At 48.7% G+C, this 18076-nt stretch overlaps 1 protein-coding gene across 2 annotated transcripts in view; it reads left to right on the forward strand.

The window, feature by feature from the left end:
• Nucleotides 1-18076, forward strand: part of IGLON5 (IgLON family member 5) — a 132339-nt gene that overhangs the window by 102090 nt on the left and 12173 nt on the right. For both annotated transcript variants that reach the window (XM_060275669.1, XM_035120981.2), the window contains exons 2-4: nt 2044-2122; nt 14024-14256; nt 17203-17322. In XM_060275669.1, the coding sequence (XP_060131652.1) occupies nt 2044-2122; nt 14024-14256; nt 17203-17322 (432 nt within the window). The remainder of the gene's footprint in view (nt 1-2043; nt 2123-14023; nt 14257-17202; nt 17323-18076) is intronic.

Below are 18076 nucleotides of genomic sequence, written 5' to 3' on the forward strand. Positions count from 1 at the left end.
CAGCAGATCTGAACCTGTTAATGACCAGGTTGCACATCATAACATTCAGGATCTACAGACTTGGACCCTTTCTCCAGCTATTGTCAGCCCAGCCTCTAAGCCTCCTGACCTTAGATCACTGGGAAAGAGAGAGAGAGTCGGTGGATTTTTGACAGGGAAAGAAAACTGAGGCACATTTGATGAGGCATCCCCGTTGATGAGCCCTCAGGCAATCTAGGCTATTTATGCACATGCACCTTCCACCCCAATTCAGAAGAGAAGGGAGGCTTGTACCATGAGTCAGATTGTTTCACAAATGTTCTCTTAACAGCCCCGATAGGAGCTGGCACTCCAGTATCCTTGTTGGTGTGCCATATAGTCAGTCAGTGGTTGCCTCACAGGCTGGAAACCAGGGTGCCCGGGTTCTGTTTCCAGCACAGGTGGAATCCCACAAGTCAGAGCCAGGTGAAGGTGGCTAGGAAATCCAGCAGTCACTCTATCTAAATGGAACCTCAATGTTCAGAGGCAGAGTATGCCTTCAAAGACAAGTTGCTGGGAATTGCAGGTGGGCAGAGTGCTGCTGTGCTCTGTTTTCTGTCTCTGTTCCTTTTGTTTTAGGGAAGCACAATGTTTGGAGAAAGGGGATCTTATGAGTCAAGACCAGATGGACTTCTTCTTCTGACACTTGTCTTCATATTTGTGTGTTTGTGTGTTTGGGGAAGGAATCGTCAAGGTTGTTGTCCCTTTAAGCAGAGGCAACATTGGCAGTGTGGATAAGGGATGCAATGCTTGCATCTCCTGGCAGGTAAAGAAGAAATCACACCGTGCACTTCAACACACTTAAGTGCTGTTCAGTCAATGATACCTCAAAGAGAACTACAGCAATACTAATGAGTCATTAATACCCCAAGGAGATGTAAATGAATGGGAAAGAAGATTTACAGTTAGTTTACACAAAAAGCAGATCATGTGGCAATGCTATTCCTAGCCTGTCCCACTTCAAACTGCAGGTGAGGGGCTTGCATGGTGTGTGTGTGTGTGTGTGTGTGTGTGTGTGTGTGTGTGAGAGAGAGAGAGAGAGAGAGAGAGAGAGAGAGAGAGAGAGAGAGAGAGAGAGGAGCGTGTGCGCAATACAACCATTGCAGTGCTGAAGGGGGGGAAAGAGAGCCAAGAAAAGTTCCTTTAACTGTGGGTGCTATACTGTAGGGCAGGCATAGGCAAACTCCGTCCCTCCAGATGTTTGGGACTACAACTCCCATCATCCCTAGCTAACAGGACCAGTGGTCAGGGATGATGGGAGTTGGAGTCCCAAACATCTGGAGAGCTGGAGTTTGCCTATGTCTGCTGTAGGCAATGGTTTGGGAGAATCAGAAGGGCTGCATGCTCTGTTCCTCGTCAGTGCTGACTCCAGGGTTGTGACTGTGAGGTTGCCATGTGAATATCCCTAGAAAGTAAACAAGGTGCAGTGTTGCTTTCTACTATTGTACCCCAAAATAGAGTGGCAAGCTCAGAGGGCGGATGGGGGAGACATTCAATTGCTTTCACATTTGCTTTCACTTCACAAAAATTTGTGTATTAGTAGAAATGTGTACTAAAATGCTGGTGAATTTTCATGGGAACTTAAAAAAAAAACAATACCACAAACTGATGTGGAAATGTGGAGAGCCAAATTTAAGATTTGAAAAAAACAAGAAACCGAGAGAATTGGAAACTGATATAGTCTACCATTCCTAATTCAGAGCAGCTCAATATATTGACAGCCGAGTGATATCTAATCATAAATCATTTTGTGAACATCAACCTTTGTTGATGCAAGACTGCGTCACTTCTAGGCTATACAGAACTCTTCTTCAGGCAGAATTCTTACAGGATGATAAGAATGGGGAAGCTCAGAAAACTTTCCTGTTTCTTCTACATCGACAAGAGGTTTCGGCCTTATAACAACTTTAAAAGCTCTACTCCTAAACGAGGTGTTGCTTGTTTTGCCATCCCTGGATCACTCTGCATGGCAATTCCTCGGCCGCACTCTAACAGCAACTTCTCTCTGTGTCTTTCACTGTGCAGGACTGCTGGTTCGGGGTGCTGATTTTAACCAGCCAGCTGACAATTACACAGTTTGTCAAGGGGACAATGCAACACTAAGGTGAGTTTCTCCCTCTGACCGAGGAGTGTGGGTTTGTACAGTATATATATATATATGTGGGTGGCTGAGAGTGTGTCCCTGCTGGATGATATGATGAGCCCTCCCCATTAATTTATTACCATGGACTAGACAAAAGCCTTCCGCAATCTAGTGGTCTTCAGAGGTTTTGGACTGCCACTGCCATCCAACCTAGCCAGTAGAGTCCTGCTAGCTAATGCTAATGGGATTTATAGTCCAAAACCTCTTCAGGTTGAGGAAAGCTGCTGTAGTTTCTCAAGGTGTAGGGACTCATAGCTTCCTCCTGTTCTAAACTTACTAGAACTTTCATGTCAGCCCCCGCTCAACGCCACACCTCTGCGTTTGGGAATAGGGAGCCTGTGGCTTTCCAGATGTTGTTGTACTAGAGCTCCCATCCTTTTTGAACACTGGCCACGCTAGCTGGAGCTGATGGGAACATAGGGAGTCAGACCCATTGGCCCACCTAGCTTCGCGTTCCCTACACTGCAGTGCCCATTGCTGCTGGTAGGGCATAAGGCAAGGAGGCTAACAGCAGGTGGCGCCAGAGCGAATGGCAGGCAGAGCCAACTAATCCCACTTTTGACCCCATCCTCCTCCCTGCTGGAGGAGACAACACAGAAACTAAGGAGGAAGAAGCTGACAGGCAACACCACTCCATAGACTATAAGAAGGCAGACAAGTGAGGGCTAATTGGGGCAGACTGAGGTCGGTGGGGCAGTGCCCCAGTTGCCCTCATGGTTTCATCTTCACTGCTACACTGACTGGCTCTCCAGGTTTCCAGGTGGGGGACATTCTCAGCAATACCTGGAGATGCCAGGGATTGAAGCTGGGACCCTCTGCAGGTGCTCTCCCAACTGAGCTGTGGCCTTTCCGCCCAACCCAGGGGATTTGGAGCCCAGCAAGATTTGTGGGGTCAGCCACCTGTTGCCCACATGTTGGCTTTCTTTATTAAATTGCCCTGAGGTAAAAGGAGAAATGAGAATTAGCAAATGTAAGCACCTAGCGGGCCACCGTACACAGGTCTTGTGCTGGGCCTGCTGGGCCCAGGGACCACCAACCATCACAGACCTCCCATGTAAGGAAAGAGTAGATCCTTCCAAGCAAAACAAAATAGAAGCACACTCTTTGGCAATGCAGCCATCTTTCATCTACAGTCTTTGCGCCAGCAGAGAGCGGGAACTTTCCCTGACCCTGTTCTCCCATTTCCCCTTCTGTTAATGTCTGAACCCAGAGCAGGTTTCGTCCCGCAGTTCAATCATTTAGCTCTCCCTGCCTATTAAAGTTTCATCGCAACATCTTGACAGTATTTAAATAAAATATGCCCTGCCTCCCCCCCCCAACGGCACAACGCACAATTACCTTCTCATAACGCGTTAATAGCAGCTGGCGGTGACTTTCGGGATGGCTAATAACTCTGTCAAATGCGGCATAAATTCACCAGGCCTTGGTGTGAATACTTCTGCATTGTTCCGAAGCAAGAGGACATAGGGAAGCTGCCTTATACTGGGTCAGTTCAAGAGACTGCCAAAAGCAATGTTGTCTGTAACTGGCTGGCAGCAGCTCTCCAGAGTTCTCCCAGCCCTAACATTGGGGACTGAACTTGGGACCTGCACACAGAACAGATGCTCTGCCACTGAGCAACAACCCTTCCCAGTAGGCCCCCATAGGAGAGCCTTCCCTGTATTCTGGGGGAATTCCATTATCCCCACATCGAGATCATACCCCTCAGCCATAGCTGCCAGGTACCCCGTTTTCCCCAGGAAACCCCTGTATTTTCTTACCATTTCCCGCAGGTGTCCCGAATGGCAAAATACCCCGTTTTCCCCCGGATTACGGAGCGCCTGCCGGCGGCCATGTTCTTCTGGTGCTGCGCCGGCACCGGAAGTCACTTCTACGCACTTCTGGACATGTGATGCGTAGAAGCGACTTCTGATGCTGCTGTGCCCATTTCCAAAATGTCCGCAGCGCCAGAAGTCACTTCTGTGCATGTCTGGAAGTGCAATGCGGACATTTTGGAAATGGGCACAGCGGCATTGGAAGTCGCTTTTACGCATGTCTGGAAGTGTGTAGAAGTGACTTCCGGTGCCGTGGCGCTGCTGATCCTGGATTTTTCAATCCGGAACTTGGCACCTATACCCTCAACTGTCCTATTTAAATCTGAACATCCCATTTTGGGGGGATGGGCGTGCGCTCATGGGACAGCACAGCACCAAAAATGTGCAGGAGAGCACACCTTGCATCGTTCAACCATATCAGTAGTGCAGAATTATGTGAAATTCTGCATTCCAAAATTAAGTGCAGTTATACAAAAATATGTGAGGGGGCTTGGTGCCAGGGTTACCGTATTGTTTTAACTGCCCTTGCTTTTACAGCAACCTAGTACGTAGAAGGGACGTGGGTGGGCCTAGGGCTTGCCAATCAGAAGGTCGGCAGTTCGAATCCCCGCGACGGGGTGAGCTCCCATTGCTCGGTCCCAGCTCCTGCCAACCTAGCAGTTTGAAAGCACGTCAAAGTGCAAATAGATAAACAGGTACCGCTCCGGTGGGAAGGTAAACGGCGTTTCTGTGTGCTGCTCTGGTTCACCAGAAGCGGCTTTGTCATGCTCATGCTAGCCACATGACCTGGAAGCTGTACGCCGACTCTCTCGGCCAATAACGCAAGATGAGCGCCGCAACCCCAGAGTTGTCCATGACTGGACCTAATAGTCAGGGTTCCCTTTACCTTTTAGTACGTAGAAAGGAAGCCAGAGAAGCTTCTCACACCCCACATCACAAAGAGATGCATTGAGATCTCCTTTCTCCCTCTCTGAGCAAGGACTGACAGCAAGCCTGGGTTTTTAAAACTGCATTGTCCACTCTGCACATGCTTAGGGGAGGAGTGATGTTTAGTTGCGTATGTGAGATGCTATGGGCTGCAGCCAGATAGACTAGAACTCATGCTGTCCTAGAGCACAAGAGCTGTAGTAGAGGAGGGAAAACACTCTGCACATGCTCGGGGACAGCCATTAGCGCATCTCACAGGTTGTTTGGAACACATGCCCACCTGACTTTCGACAAGAGAACAACTGCTGCTCTCAGCAACCGCTGGCTGCCAGAGATTATCGTCTTTTCATGGGGGAAGCAGCCACCAAGCCAAGCTTTCGTGTGGCTGCATTATAGCATTGCGTCTGGCCCTATGATGACCTCTTGTTCCCAGCACAAAGGACCTCTGCTTGTTTCTTGCTCGTTGCTCTTTCTCATCTTTGGTGTTCCATGTACTAATGGGTCTCAGTGGGGCAGACTCGGTGCCAGTTCCAGATGTGGCCGTTATTTCTTGCGCTCTCCGGGTGGTTTTTGTATTATGATCTGACCAATTAGCCCTCGAAACATAGGGAGCTGCCTTATCTTGTGTCAGACCACTGGCCCCATCTAGCACAGCATTGTCCAGCACTGACTAGCAGCAGCTCTGTAAGGTATCAGGCAGGGTTCTCTCCCAGCCCTACCTGGAGATGCCAGGGATTGAATCTGAAACCTTTTGCTTGCAAGGCACATGCTCTACCAGTGAGCTACAGCCTTTCCCAAGTACTTTAGCAATTCATGTTTCGGGCTGAACATTTTGGTTTGGGCTGGGTGTTCATCAGTATGCGGATGACACCCAGCTCTACCTCTCTTTCAAATCGGAACCAGTGAAGGTGGTGAAGGTCCTGTGTGAGTGTCTGGAGGCGGTTGGAGGATGGATGGCAGCTAACAGATCAAGGTTGAATCCTGACAAGACAGAAGTACTGTTTTGGGGGGACAGGGAGCAGGCAGGTATGGAGGACTCCCTGGTCCTGAATGGGACAATTGTCCCCCTGAAGCTGCACAGCCTGGGAGTCATTTTGGACTCACAGCTGTCCATGGAGGCGCAGGTCAGTTCTGTGTCCAGGGTAACTGTCTACCAGCTCCAACTGGTACGCAGGCTGAGACCCTACCTGCCCGCAGACTGTCTTGCCAGAGTGGTGCATGCTCTAGTTACCTCCCTCTTGGACTACTGCAATGCGCTCTACGTGGGGCTACCTTTGAAGGTGACCCGGAAACTACAAATAATCCAGAATGAGGCAGCTAGTCTGGTGACTGGGAGTGGCCGCCGAGACCACATAACACCGGTCTTGAAAGACCTACATTGGCTCCCAGTACCTTTCCGAGCACAATTCAAAGTGTTGGTGCTGACCTTTAAAGCCCTAAACGGCCTTGACCCAGTATACCTGAAGGAAGAGTTTGGATTTGATATCCCGCTTTATCACTACCCGAAGGAGTCTCAAAGCGGCTAACAATCTCCTTCCCCCCCCCACAACAGACACCCTGTGAGGTGGGTGGGGCTGAGAGACTTCAAAGAAGTGTGACTAGCCCAAGGTCACCCAGCAGCTGCATGTAGAGGAGCGAAGACCCAAACCCAGTCCCCCAAATTACGAGTCTACCACTCTTAACCACTTCTCCAGCTGACCGCAGTGACTTTCTCCTGAAGATGCGAGGGAGGTAATCCAGAATGCGGCAGCTAGACTGGCGACTGGGAGTGGCCGCCGAGACCACATAACACCGGTCCTGAAAGACCTGCATTGGCTCCCAGTACGTTTCCAAGCACAATTCAAAGTGTTGGTGCTAACCTTTAAAGCCCTAAATGGCCTCGGTCCAGTATAGCTGAAGGAGCGTCTCCACCCCCATCATCCAGCCCGGACACTGAGGTACAGCACCAAGGGCCTTCTGGCAGTTCCCTCGTTGTGAGAAGCCAAGTTACAGGGAACCAGGAGGAGGGCCTGCTCAGTAGGCCCGCCCTGTGGAATGCCCTCCCATCAGATGTCAAGGAAATGAACAACTATCTGACTTTTAGAAGACACCTGAAGGCAGCCCTGTCTAGGGAAGTTTTTAATGTCTGATGTTTTATTGTATTTTTAATATTTTGTTGGAAGCTGCTAAGAGTGGCTGGGGAAACCCAACCAGATGGGCAGGGTATAAATAATAAATTGTTGTTGTTGTTATCATCATCATCATCATCATCATTGGTTTGGTATCACAATCATTGGTTTGGTATCACATCATTGGTTTGGTACCCACGAGCACAATAGGATCTCACTGGTATGGATAGGCTTGCACTTCTCATTGCCACTCCTTCTTGCAGGCATCTCATCACTGACTGCTGGCTCAGGCAAGACATCTATAGCTTACAACCCCATAGTGGCTAATGTGGTCCTCTAAGCATTCTTGGGACTCCAGCTCCCACCAGATCCAGCACCAGGGTGTCCCATTCTGCTGAAGCTGCCACCCCCCCCAATCTGGAAATGCCCAGACTGGACATGTCAGGAGCAGTTACATGCCTTTAAAAACATTTAGACGAGGAGCAAGGGCTCTGTTTTAAAATCACAAGAGCGATGCACATTAGGAGTGCAGAACCCTCCCCTCCTTTATGCTTATTTCCCCAAAATTGAGCTCAATCAGAGCTGAGCGCTAATATACCTTAAGGCAATTGACCTTGACAGGGAGAAAAGGGGAACATGATAGAAGTGTATGAAATTATGCCTGGTGTGAAATAGGGATGGATGTGTCTGTTAATTTTGGTTTCTCGTTTTTCCCATGTTGGGCTCAGTTTGTCACATTTCTGCAGCCATTTGTGAGTTGTTGGTTTAACAAAGGAAGCCTCGTGAAAAATTGTCAATGTTTCAGTGCAAATTTCTACCAATGTACACACATTTTTGTATGAAGCTTTGATGAATAATCACATTATGCAAGAAACAGTCCCCTATATAACAGGTGTGTGTGTCGAGAAAGGGGGGGAAGGGAGGGTTGACAGCTATGGTGTGTGTGTGTGTGTGTGTGTGTGTGTTTACTAACATACATTTTTCCTGCATATTTTCACCAATACATGCTCTCTCTTTTTGGCACATTGGATGGAGAACCACACTGAAGGAGTATGAATGACTGGTTTGTGTGCTAGTTCAAAAAGTGAGAGTTTGGTAGTTTCTCATTCCAATGCAAAGAAAATCCAATTTCTCCCCCATCACTAATGTGAAGCAAGTCCCACCCCCCCACCCCTGTGTGTGTGTGTGTGTGTGTGTGTGAGAGAGAGAGAGAGGGGGGGAGAGAGAGAGGGGGGGGTCACCAATCTAGATGGCTTTAAAAGAGGATTAGACAAACATATTCTCCAACTGCCCCCAAAATGCCGGTACTGTCACAAAAACCCTTAAGCCATCACGGCTTCTCACTTGATCACGCCGAGCCCTGAATTCCCAAGGGACCTTCCCTTCAGTGCAGTATTTCAATGTGTTACTGGAAGTTCAGATCCATGTGTCCCACTAACACATTTCTTAGATCTAGGCCTCCCGCTCCATTTCCCCAACTCAATATGGCGTCACTTCCTGGTTGTTGTTTTTTTAAATGAAAACAAGATCCAGGTCATGAATGCCCCTAAGAAAGTCTTTCACCATTTCCCTGTTTCTCAGTCGGTCAGTCTCCCATAAAGAAAGGTGGGTTGGGGAGTGAAGAGGGTGGGGCTTGTCCACAATGCCACTGCCATGGCCGAGAGGGATGCCAAGGGGTGCTGAAGAGTGGTGGTTACAGATGCTTGGCCCTGGTTTGCTTTGCTTGGCCGCTGCATCTGTGTCCCTGCTCTGGCCTCTGAGAAGGAGGAGGGGCAGAGGCAGGTTGTGGAAGGATGGCAAACTCCTGTCACCACCTGGCACTAAGGTGGTGGAACTGTGAGAGAAAGTGGATGCGCTGGAGGTGGAGATGGGCACATGACAGAGCCATCTAGAGCAAGAGAAGCCCAGGACAGCACCCCCATTTTTATCTGATGAATGATGGAGGGTACGGACAAATTAATGGAGGTGAGGGCTATCAATAGCTACCAGCCACGATGGCTACTCTCTGGCTTCACAGCTGAAGGCAACAAAGCTTCTGAATACCAGTTGCTGGAAGCCACGGGAGGTCAGAGTCCTCCCGTGCTCAAATCCTGCTTGCTGGTTTCCCATGGGTATCTAGTCGGCCGCTGTGAGTACAGGATTATTGGGACTAATAGGAGAGGAAATAGCAAAGGGAGATCAGAGACTACTTATGTATTCTACAACTGCGGCGAGGACTTTCTTAGCCCAAAAATGGAAATTACAGGAGATACCGACGATTGAGAAGTGGCAGACGAAAATGATGGACTATGCAGAACTGGCAAAGTTGACCTGCAGGATCCGAAACCAGGGAGAGACAAAGTTCCAGAAGGAATGGAGTAAATTCATTGACTATATGGAGAAAAACTGTAGAGGTTTAAGGACACTTGCGGGGCTGAAATAAATCCGACGAACTTAATCTATTCATGTTTGTAAAAAGGAACTGTGAGATAAGAGTGAGAAATAAAGCCAAATGACGGGAGGGAGGGAATTCACAACTCGGCCGAGCGAAATGAACTGAGATGAGCGAATATAAGATGGAATGTAATTATTATTTTTGTTGTTTTTTGTTTTTTTGGAAAATTTAATAAAAAATTATTTTTTTAAAAAAGAGAGAACAGGATGCTAGCCTAGATGGGCCCCAGGGCCTGACCCGGCCAAGTTCGTCTTTTGTTCTCCTCCTGCTTGTTTTAAAATTTAAATTGCTTTGTTCACTCAATAGACATCAAAGCAACCAGGATGCTCTTTGAGGGAACGTGGGTCTACAACATGGGGCGGGAGAGCCCCCCTCCCCATATACCCTCTCTGCCACTATGCATCCAGCCCCCTCCGCACACGCCCAGCTGGAAGTTGTGAGTCAGCATGCGGAGATCGTCTCTCTGCCGTTCTCCCCCTTCCTCCTCCCCCTCCTCCCCCCACCCGCCAGCCCCCCACTCCAAACAGCCTGCAGTGTGCCGGGTTCCCACCAGCCTGAATCAGCAGAGGCTTTGACCTACTTCCCAAGACTTCTCCCTCCTGCTCTCTCTCTGCAGAATAGAAGGGGGAGGAGGTGGAAAGGAGCCCTTGCTCACTCGCTGGCTGGCTGGATGACTTGCTTGGCAGGAATACTAAGCGAGCTGCAGTACAGAGCCTACATCTTTTGTTAGCTCCCAGGGGCAGGTTACACACACACACACCCCATCCAGTACCCTGTCTCCATGGAGGAATTTTGGCAAAGCTGGCTGGAGCAGAGATCCACCTAGTCCAGCGTTCTCTCTTTCCCACAATGGCCATGGAAACGATGATTTCTATGCTGCCTCCTTTCCTTGGATGTTGAGATATACTGCAGCTCCGCATGGAGGTTTTAAGATCCTGACTCGTGGCTGCTGGTATGCCTGTCGTCTACCACCACCTTTTTAAAAGATGATGCAACAAGACAAGCTCACAGAGGATAACAGCCTTCAGTGGCAACTAGGCATGGAGCCTGTGTAATATATTCCCTGCTGCATCAGAAGCAGAAGGCAACACTGAGTACTGTGTGCTGGAGAGAGCATTTGAGCTCATGCCCTGCTATTAGGGTGCTGGTTTGCCACTGTGGGATTAGGATGTTGGATCAGATGGAGCTTTTGTCTGATCCAGCAAGGCACTTTTTGTGGTTTTAAGCCTCTCTCCCCTAGCTGCCATCACGATACTTATTGTGTCGGGGACTGGACTTAGGAGGAATTGTGGGGGCGCCAGTAGGAGGACATTATAGATTCAGAACAGTGGTTTACAGAAGGGCATAGTTCAGAGGCTGCAGAGGGGAGAAGCTGGGGAATATTGGAAGATGAACAGCAGGAAGAAGCAGCACCAGGGGAGAGACAACTGACAGACTCAGTGTCTTTGGAAAGCATTCCTGACCTTCCCGCTCAGGACCCAGCATGCACTGAGGGTAGTAGAACAAAGATCTCAGAGGCAGAAAGCTCATATTAGCCGACACAGGGGTGATGTAGAATAGGAGAGATTGGGGGGGGGGGACTTTACTCAGAGCAACACCATTATTTAGGGAAGACTGCATTCCTTCATCTCTCTCTGTGAATATTAATAAATTATGTGGTAAGAACTTTTATTGTTTTTCTGTTTCTTGGCTGCTACCGTGAGAGGGATTGGATCCCCAAAGCCTGACACATTGCAGCAGTGAGTTCCACCCGTTAATCCCACCTTCTGAAAAGAAGGAACCACTTCCTTTTAGCCAGTCCCGGAGCTAATGCCCATCGGACATGTTGGGTGATCCCAATTTCTGTTACAATAGCTTTCTGCCATTCTGTATATTTTTTACGTGGTCCTACCTCCCAACGGCTGGCCGGGGGAAAGGGTTAAGCAGCCCCTACCCACCACCCACCAACCAATATTTCGCTTTCCTTAAAGCTTTTTTTAAAAAAAATCAGGAAAAATAACCAGGTATATTGTAGATTTGGCCCTTGCTGTCCCAGGAATCTGACCTTCCCCCAGACACTTTCACCAGGTATTATGCAGCAAAATGCCACTAGCAGATATCTCTGCTCTGGGTCCATGGGAGAATGTGAGGGGCAGGGCAGGGTGTGTGGAGGAATAGCATCTATATAAAATATCAGGGTCAGCTGCAAATTCAAGGGGGAAACACAAAGCCCTTCCCCTCCCCAACCCAGCTTTTCCCCAGTTATCTTTGGAAGACTTGTCCAATCTGTGCCTGACAGCTGTCAGGGACCAAGAAACGGGATTACTTAGCGCCCACTCGCCTTGAAGGCGAGAGAAAAAGCACTCCGATAATTAAATCTTGAGGCCGGGAGCCACAGGGCCGGGGGGGGGGTGCAGAGAGAGAGAGAGAGTGAGAGAGGAGAAATGAAGTGGCAGGAATAGTAGTGAGATGCCAAGGGGGTGGGCGGGCAGATGCCAAGGCCTCGGAGAGGGTGGCTGCACTGAGAACACCCCAAGCCCATTTGGAAGGCAAGGGCTGCTTTTGAACATGCCCGCGCAGGATTTAAATTCAGCAGCTGAGTTTATCAAGTCTGGGATATTTTAATGTTTTTTCCCCTCTCTCCCCCCTCTCCCCAACACTCATTATTTTTGTAAATCCACAGTTTGGAAGGTGTTCAAGTTTTTAGGGCTTGATAAAGAGAGAGAGAGAGAGAGAGAGAGAGAGAGAGAGAGCTGTAATAACATGGGCTTTTGGACTTCAAAGGGCTTGGGAGAGAGAGAGAGAGAACGAGAGAGCGCCAAAGGCCTCGGCAATCTGTGAGGAAAACTCAGGAGTACTTTCGTTCTCTCCTCCCTCCCTGCCACACTTCTCCCTCACATTACAAGGCTGCGTAATAAATTCTGCTCAGCTGTGTGCTACAGAGGTGGAACTGGGTCCGGCTTTCCCTTGGATTATAAACCGAGCGATATACAGAGCAGGATATTGCTCAGGTGCTGAGGTCCCTGTTCTCTCAAGGCCCCAAGATGGCGGCTGTTGCCTGGACTGGGGTCCTGGAGGCAACCTAGGCCTTGAGATTATGGGTGCTCCCTTGCCACGGCCTGAGTGCATAAATGCCAATGTGGGCGCTTGTGCTGTGTATCTGTCCCTCTTAGAGGTTGTGCGAAGGCTGGGATTGGAAGGAAGTGGGATTCGATTCAGTTTGCACTTTCTGAAACGGTACACGAACTGAAGCACAGCCCATCCTTTGAAACTCTCCAAATTTTGAAGCCAAGTTCCCTAGCCAAGTAATACATGTCTGAAATTACATGTATATCAGGGTAGAACATGCCTGGATAATAATAATAATAATAATAATAATAATAATAATAATAATAATAATAATAATAATAATAATATATTAATTGTACCCCGCCCATCTGGCTGGGTTTCTCCAGCCACCCTGGGCTGCTTCCAACAGAACATTAAAATACAATAATCTATTAAACATTAAAAGCGTCCCTAAACAGGGCTGCCTTCAGATGTCTTCTAAAAGTCTGGTAGTTGTTTTTCTCTTTGACATCTAGTGAGAGGGCATTCCACAGGGTGAGTGCCACTACCAAGAAGGCCCTCTGTCTGGTTCCCTGTAACTTGGCTTCTCGCAGCGAGGGAACCGCCAGAAAGCCGTCGGCACTGGACCTCAGTGCAGAACGATGGAGGCAGAACGATGGGGGTGGAGATGCTCCTTCAGGTATACTGGACCGAGGCCGTTTAGGGCTTTAAAGGTCAGCAGTAACATTTTGAATTGTGCTCGGAAATGTATTTAGTGGGAAGCATCACGCAGAATGACAGGGGATTTGTTTTAAGCTGTTTTTAATTGCGTATTTTACATTGCTGTAACCCGCTCTGGGACCGTTCTTTTGAAGGGGTGTGTGATAATATAACAGCAACAGCTTTGCAAAAATGTGCAAATTGCATACAAATGTGTAACACTGGGAGAAATTCACACTAAAACATTTATGAATTTTCATGAGAACTTTTTTTGTTTTTTTTTTTAAATAAATAGGAAACTGATGTGGGAATGTAGAGAATCGGAAACTTTAAAAAAGAAAACACTGAGAGGAAACTGAATTGAGAAACTCTCTCGTTCCTACCTTTACCTTACGGACCTTCCTCGCCATAACCATCCAGAATATTTGAAGATTCGGAATAGACAAAATATTTCTTCACACGGCACATAGTTAGACTTTGGAATTCGCTCTGTTGAAAACTAGGGATGGCCACTAATTTGAATAGTTTTAAAAGAGGATTGGAGAAGTTCATGGGGGGTTAGAATATCAGTGGATATCAGAAGTTCATTGGGGGGGGAGGCGTAAGGATAGCAGTGGTGTTCCCATAGGCTCCTGGTTGGCCGCTGTGAGAACAGGATGCTGACTAGCTGCATCTTTGACCTGATCCAGATGTTCTTATGTCCATTGCAGCATCCCTCAGAATCCGATATAGGAGCCTGCCCTGCCCTGCCCCTCCTCCTGCTGTTGCCCCGTTTTCACCCCATCGTTCTGCCGCTTACCTTTGCTGCTTAATTCCTCTCCCTTCTCTGCAGCTGCTACATAGACCAGCAGGTGACGCGTGTGGCGTGGTTGAACCGCTCCAACATCCTGTACGCCGGCAATGACAAGTGGTCCATCGACTCACGGGTGCAGCTGCTGACCAACAGCCCCTCAGAGTTCAGCATCATGATCACCCATGTGGACGTGTATGACGAAGGGCTCTACACTTGCTCCTTCCAGACACAAGACAAGCCTCACACCTCGCAGGTGTACCTCATTGTGCACGGTATTGCTATTATTATTATTACTACTACTACTACTACTACTACATGGGACGCTGGTGGCACTGTGGGTTAAACCACAGAGCTTAGGGCTTGCTGATCAGAAGGTCAGTGGTTTGAATCCCCGCGACAGAGTGAGCTCCCGCTGCTCGGTCCCAGCTCCTGCCAACCTAGCAGTTCGAAAGCATGTCAAAGTGCAAATAGATAAATAGGTACCGCTCGAAGCAGGAAGGTAAACTGCGTTTCCATGCACTGCTCTGGTTCTCCAGAAGCAGCTTAGTCATGCTGGCCACATGACCCGGAAGCTGTATGCTGGCTCCCTCGGCCAATAATGCGAGATGAGCGCCGCAACCCAAGAGTCGGTCACGACTGGACCTAATGGTCAGGAGTCCCTTTACCTTTACTTTACTACTACTACTATTGTTACTAGTATAATTTCATACCCACCCTCCACCAGCAGCAGCCCCAGAGTGGGTTAAAACAATTCAGAATTCAAAATCCTTTCCTGACGGCACCAGGTGTTTCTCCAGCAGCATTTCTCCAAATTGCCTAACTAGCAAAGGCGCAAAAGTCCTGCCATCCTTTGCACCTGATTGCGTAGGTATAGCTCCCCAGAACTCTCCCATCCATCTCAGAGGAGAGCTGCACTTTGGCTCTAGACAACTTGGAATCTCTCTCCAGCTGTCAAAACCAAACAGAGACTCCTCTCCTCCGCTGGTTCCCAGCCGCCTGCGGGATTTCTGCAGCATTGGCAAAAGCCACAACTGCAATACTATCCCACCCCATAATTACACCCAGCCCCCCCCCTTTTCCCACGGTTGCTGGAGCTGGGAAGCCAGTACAATAGGAGCTGATTGGACCCCGGTCCGGAACGAGGCGCCTGGGCGTCAGGAAACAGCTGTTCCCAACTCCTCCATCATTCGCCGTCGCCTACGTCACCCCAACCTATCAGGGCAGACAATGGGGATCATTAGGCCCAGTCAGGAAAAAAGCAATTTCTTTCTCGGGGGCTCTTCCGCTGGGGCAGAGAAAGCAGCTATTGGGAATTAACCCCGAAAGCACTAGCCTGGGGATTTGCTGAAGAGGCACTCAAAATGCAGCTGTTTCTGGGGTGGGACAGCTATTTATAACAAAAAAGACAAGCAAAATGCCTGACATCATGATAAGAAGACCAGTATGTATTGCAAGGACCCCTGGAGAAGTGGAGGGGGGTGCAATGCTCCGTTGCTGACCCCGTGCCCAGAGTGACATTGCATTTTCTCCCATGGAATCCCCATCTGCTGTACCCTGGCCACTAAATGTTAGTGATGTTGGGTGGGAAAAGAATATGTGTCCCTCAATGTAGTCCCAAGTGTAGGGCTTCACATTGGTGTTAATGGCAACTCCACACTTCCGTGGAATAAATTAAAGGGAGACAGCTGGGGGCATCATCAAGTCAGATATGAAGATTCAAAAATCAAACCTTCATTTCTCTGCATGCTGGCACCGTCCAATGGGACTGGTAGGGTGGAAGGCAGGGAGCCCAACAGTAGATGGCACCAGAGCCTGCTATTTCCAGTTATGTCCCCATCCTCCTCCCTCCTGAGTTCTACATGGGCTACACTGTAGGAGCAGGAGGAGGAAGCTGACAGCCAAGGCCACGCCTGGGACCAAGTGGAGGTAATAAGGCAAGCAGATGCAGGCTAGCTAAGAGCAGACTGGGGTTGGATGGGTGGTGTCCCACAATCACAATGGACTAGCCTCCACTGTCTCTCTGTCTGTGTAGGCCCATCCTAGATACTTACCATAGCTGCCAAGTTTTTCCTTTTCTCGCGAGGAAGCCTATTCAGCATAAGGGAAAATCCCTTTAAAAAAGGGATAACTTGGCAGCTATGATACTTACTCTTGCTCACTCCAGGGCATGACAGAACATTGAACGTAATCAGTGTCAGCTCTAGGTTTTATGGGTGCCTCTATGCAAGTTGCCTTCAGCGGATGAGTCTTTCAACAGCGTTCCTGCTGCCCATTTGCTTGCCCTCTTCCTCTGGACCCAATCTGCAGGAGAAAGGGCAAGACGAGCCAAGGGTATCTACAGCTCCTCATTGCACTTGCCAAAACTCATGGGGGTTGTAGAGGCCAAGTGAAAAAACAGTCCCAGCAAAGAAGGAAGGGTCAAGGATTCTTATAAACAGCAGAGGCAGACTTTGGGCAGTGCAACCGGTTCCTACACACAGGGTCCAGGGGGCAAGAGGGTGTCTTAGACTCCTGCCTCCTTCCCAAAGCCTACTTAAGGCTTTCCCAGCTTTGGGAAGTAGACAGGAGGGCTCTGAGACCCTACCACAGCCTCACACCTCCTTTCCAAAGCCCAGCACCTCTCTCACCTGGCTTTGGGAAGGTGGCACAAGAGCTGGGGAGGGGGCCAACTCATAGCTGCCAAGTTATTCCTTTTTTTAAGGGATTTTCCCTAATGCTGAATAGGCTTCCTCGCGAGAAAAGGGAAAACTTGGCAGCTATGGGCCAACTTTTGGCTTTTGCCATATTACCAAGGTCCTCCCTTGCCCCCTACTGGAAGTTGAGGCCAACTGGTACCCAATGATGCTGATACCTGGCACTATCACTGAATGTAATATGCAAGAAGAGAATTTGAAAATAAGCCTGTAAATGGTTACTAGCCATGCTGGCTATGTTCTGCTCCTGGGCTTCTCATAGGCCTCTAGTTGGCCACTGTGAGAACTGAATGTTGGCTTTGGTGGGCTTTGGCTTCTTCTTATGCTCTTAAGTAAAGTTGTCAAGTGACCAGAGCGTAGCTTTGCAGTCAAACAAAATCATTTGTTAATTGCTGCAGGGCAGCTGGCTGTTCAAAACCTCAGAGGCACTGTCATTAGGGTTGTGTCAAGGACAACAGTGCCCCCTAGTGTTGGGAGGCCAGAGGCGCCTTGATGTTCACTGCCTCTCTCCTCCAAACTCTGCAGTCCCTGCTCGGATCGTGAACATTTCATCAGCAGTGACCGTGAATGAGGGAAGCAACGTGAATCTGCTCTGCCTAGCAGTGGGGAAGCCAGAGCCGACGGTAACTTGGCGGCAGTTGAAAGGTAAGGGAGGCTGGAGAGGGGAGGAAGGCTGAGGGTATCCCCTTTGTCCTCTGTTCTGGCAGAAGCTTGCTCACCCCTCTGAGCAACTGGTTTCCTCTGCAAATGAATTAAGGCAGGAAGAAGGAAACCTTTTTATAGCTTAGAACCATATGAAGCCACCCAGACCCTGAAATCACCACCTGAGGTCCTTCTGTGCCTCCTCCATGGGAGCTTCAGAGAGTGGCAACATGAGAAAGGGCCTTTTCTGCAGTGGCTCCCCATTTGTGAAATGCTCTCCCAGGGAGGCTCGCCTAGCACCTTCACTGTTCTAGGTGCCAAGTGAAAACTTTCCTCTTCAACCAGGCTTTTGGCTGATTAGCATTGTATGCCCCTTTAAATGTGTCCTTTAAATGTGTGTATGTTTTTTGGGGGGTATGGGTTTTCTTTGTTCCGGTTATTGTTTTTATTATGTCTTTAGTGTTTCCATTTTGTATTTTTATGCCTTGAGATCCACGGATGAAGGGTGGCATGCAAATCTAATGAATAAAATAAATAAAATCAGAGCTGACGATTGCCTACATCTCAAAGCAGGTTTCGACCCAAATAAATCTCATATCCATGTACATCTGTTAAGCAGGTGAAAGTTGGTACTGGGTACAGAAATTAGAACCTCCTCTTTCTTTCTTTTTTACAATAAGTAAACAAACAAAGTTTCCACTCCTTAAAATTGCAGAATGGGCTTGAAAGAGTATCTTCAATGGCTAGTGAAATTCCA

Source organism: Zootoca vivipara, chromosome 6 (genome assembly GCF_963506605.1).
Source record: "Zootoca vivipara chromosome 6, rZooViv1.1, whole genome shotgun sequence".
Classification (NCBI taxonomy): Eukaryota; Metazoa; Chordata; class Lepidosauria; order Squamata; family Lacertidae; genus Zootoca; species Zootoca vivipara.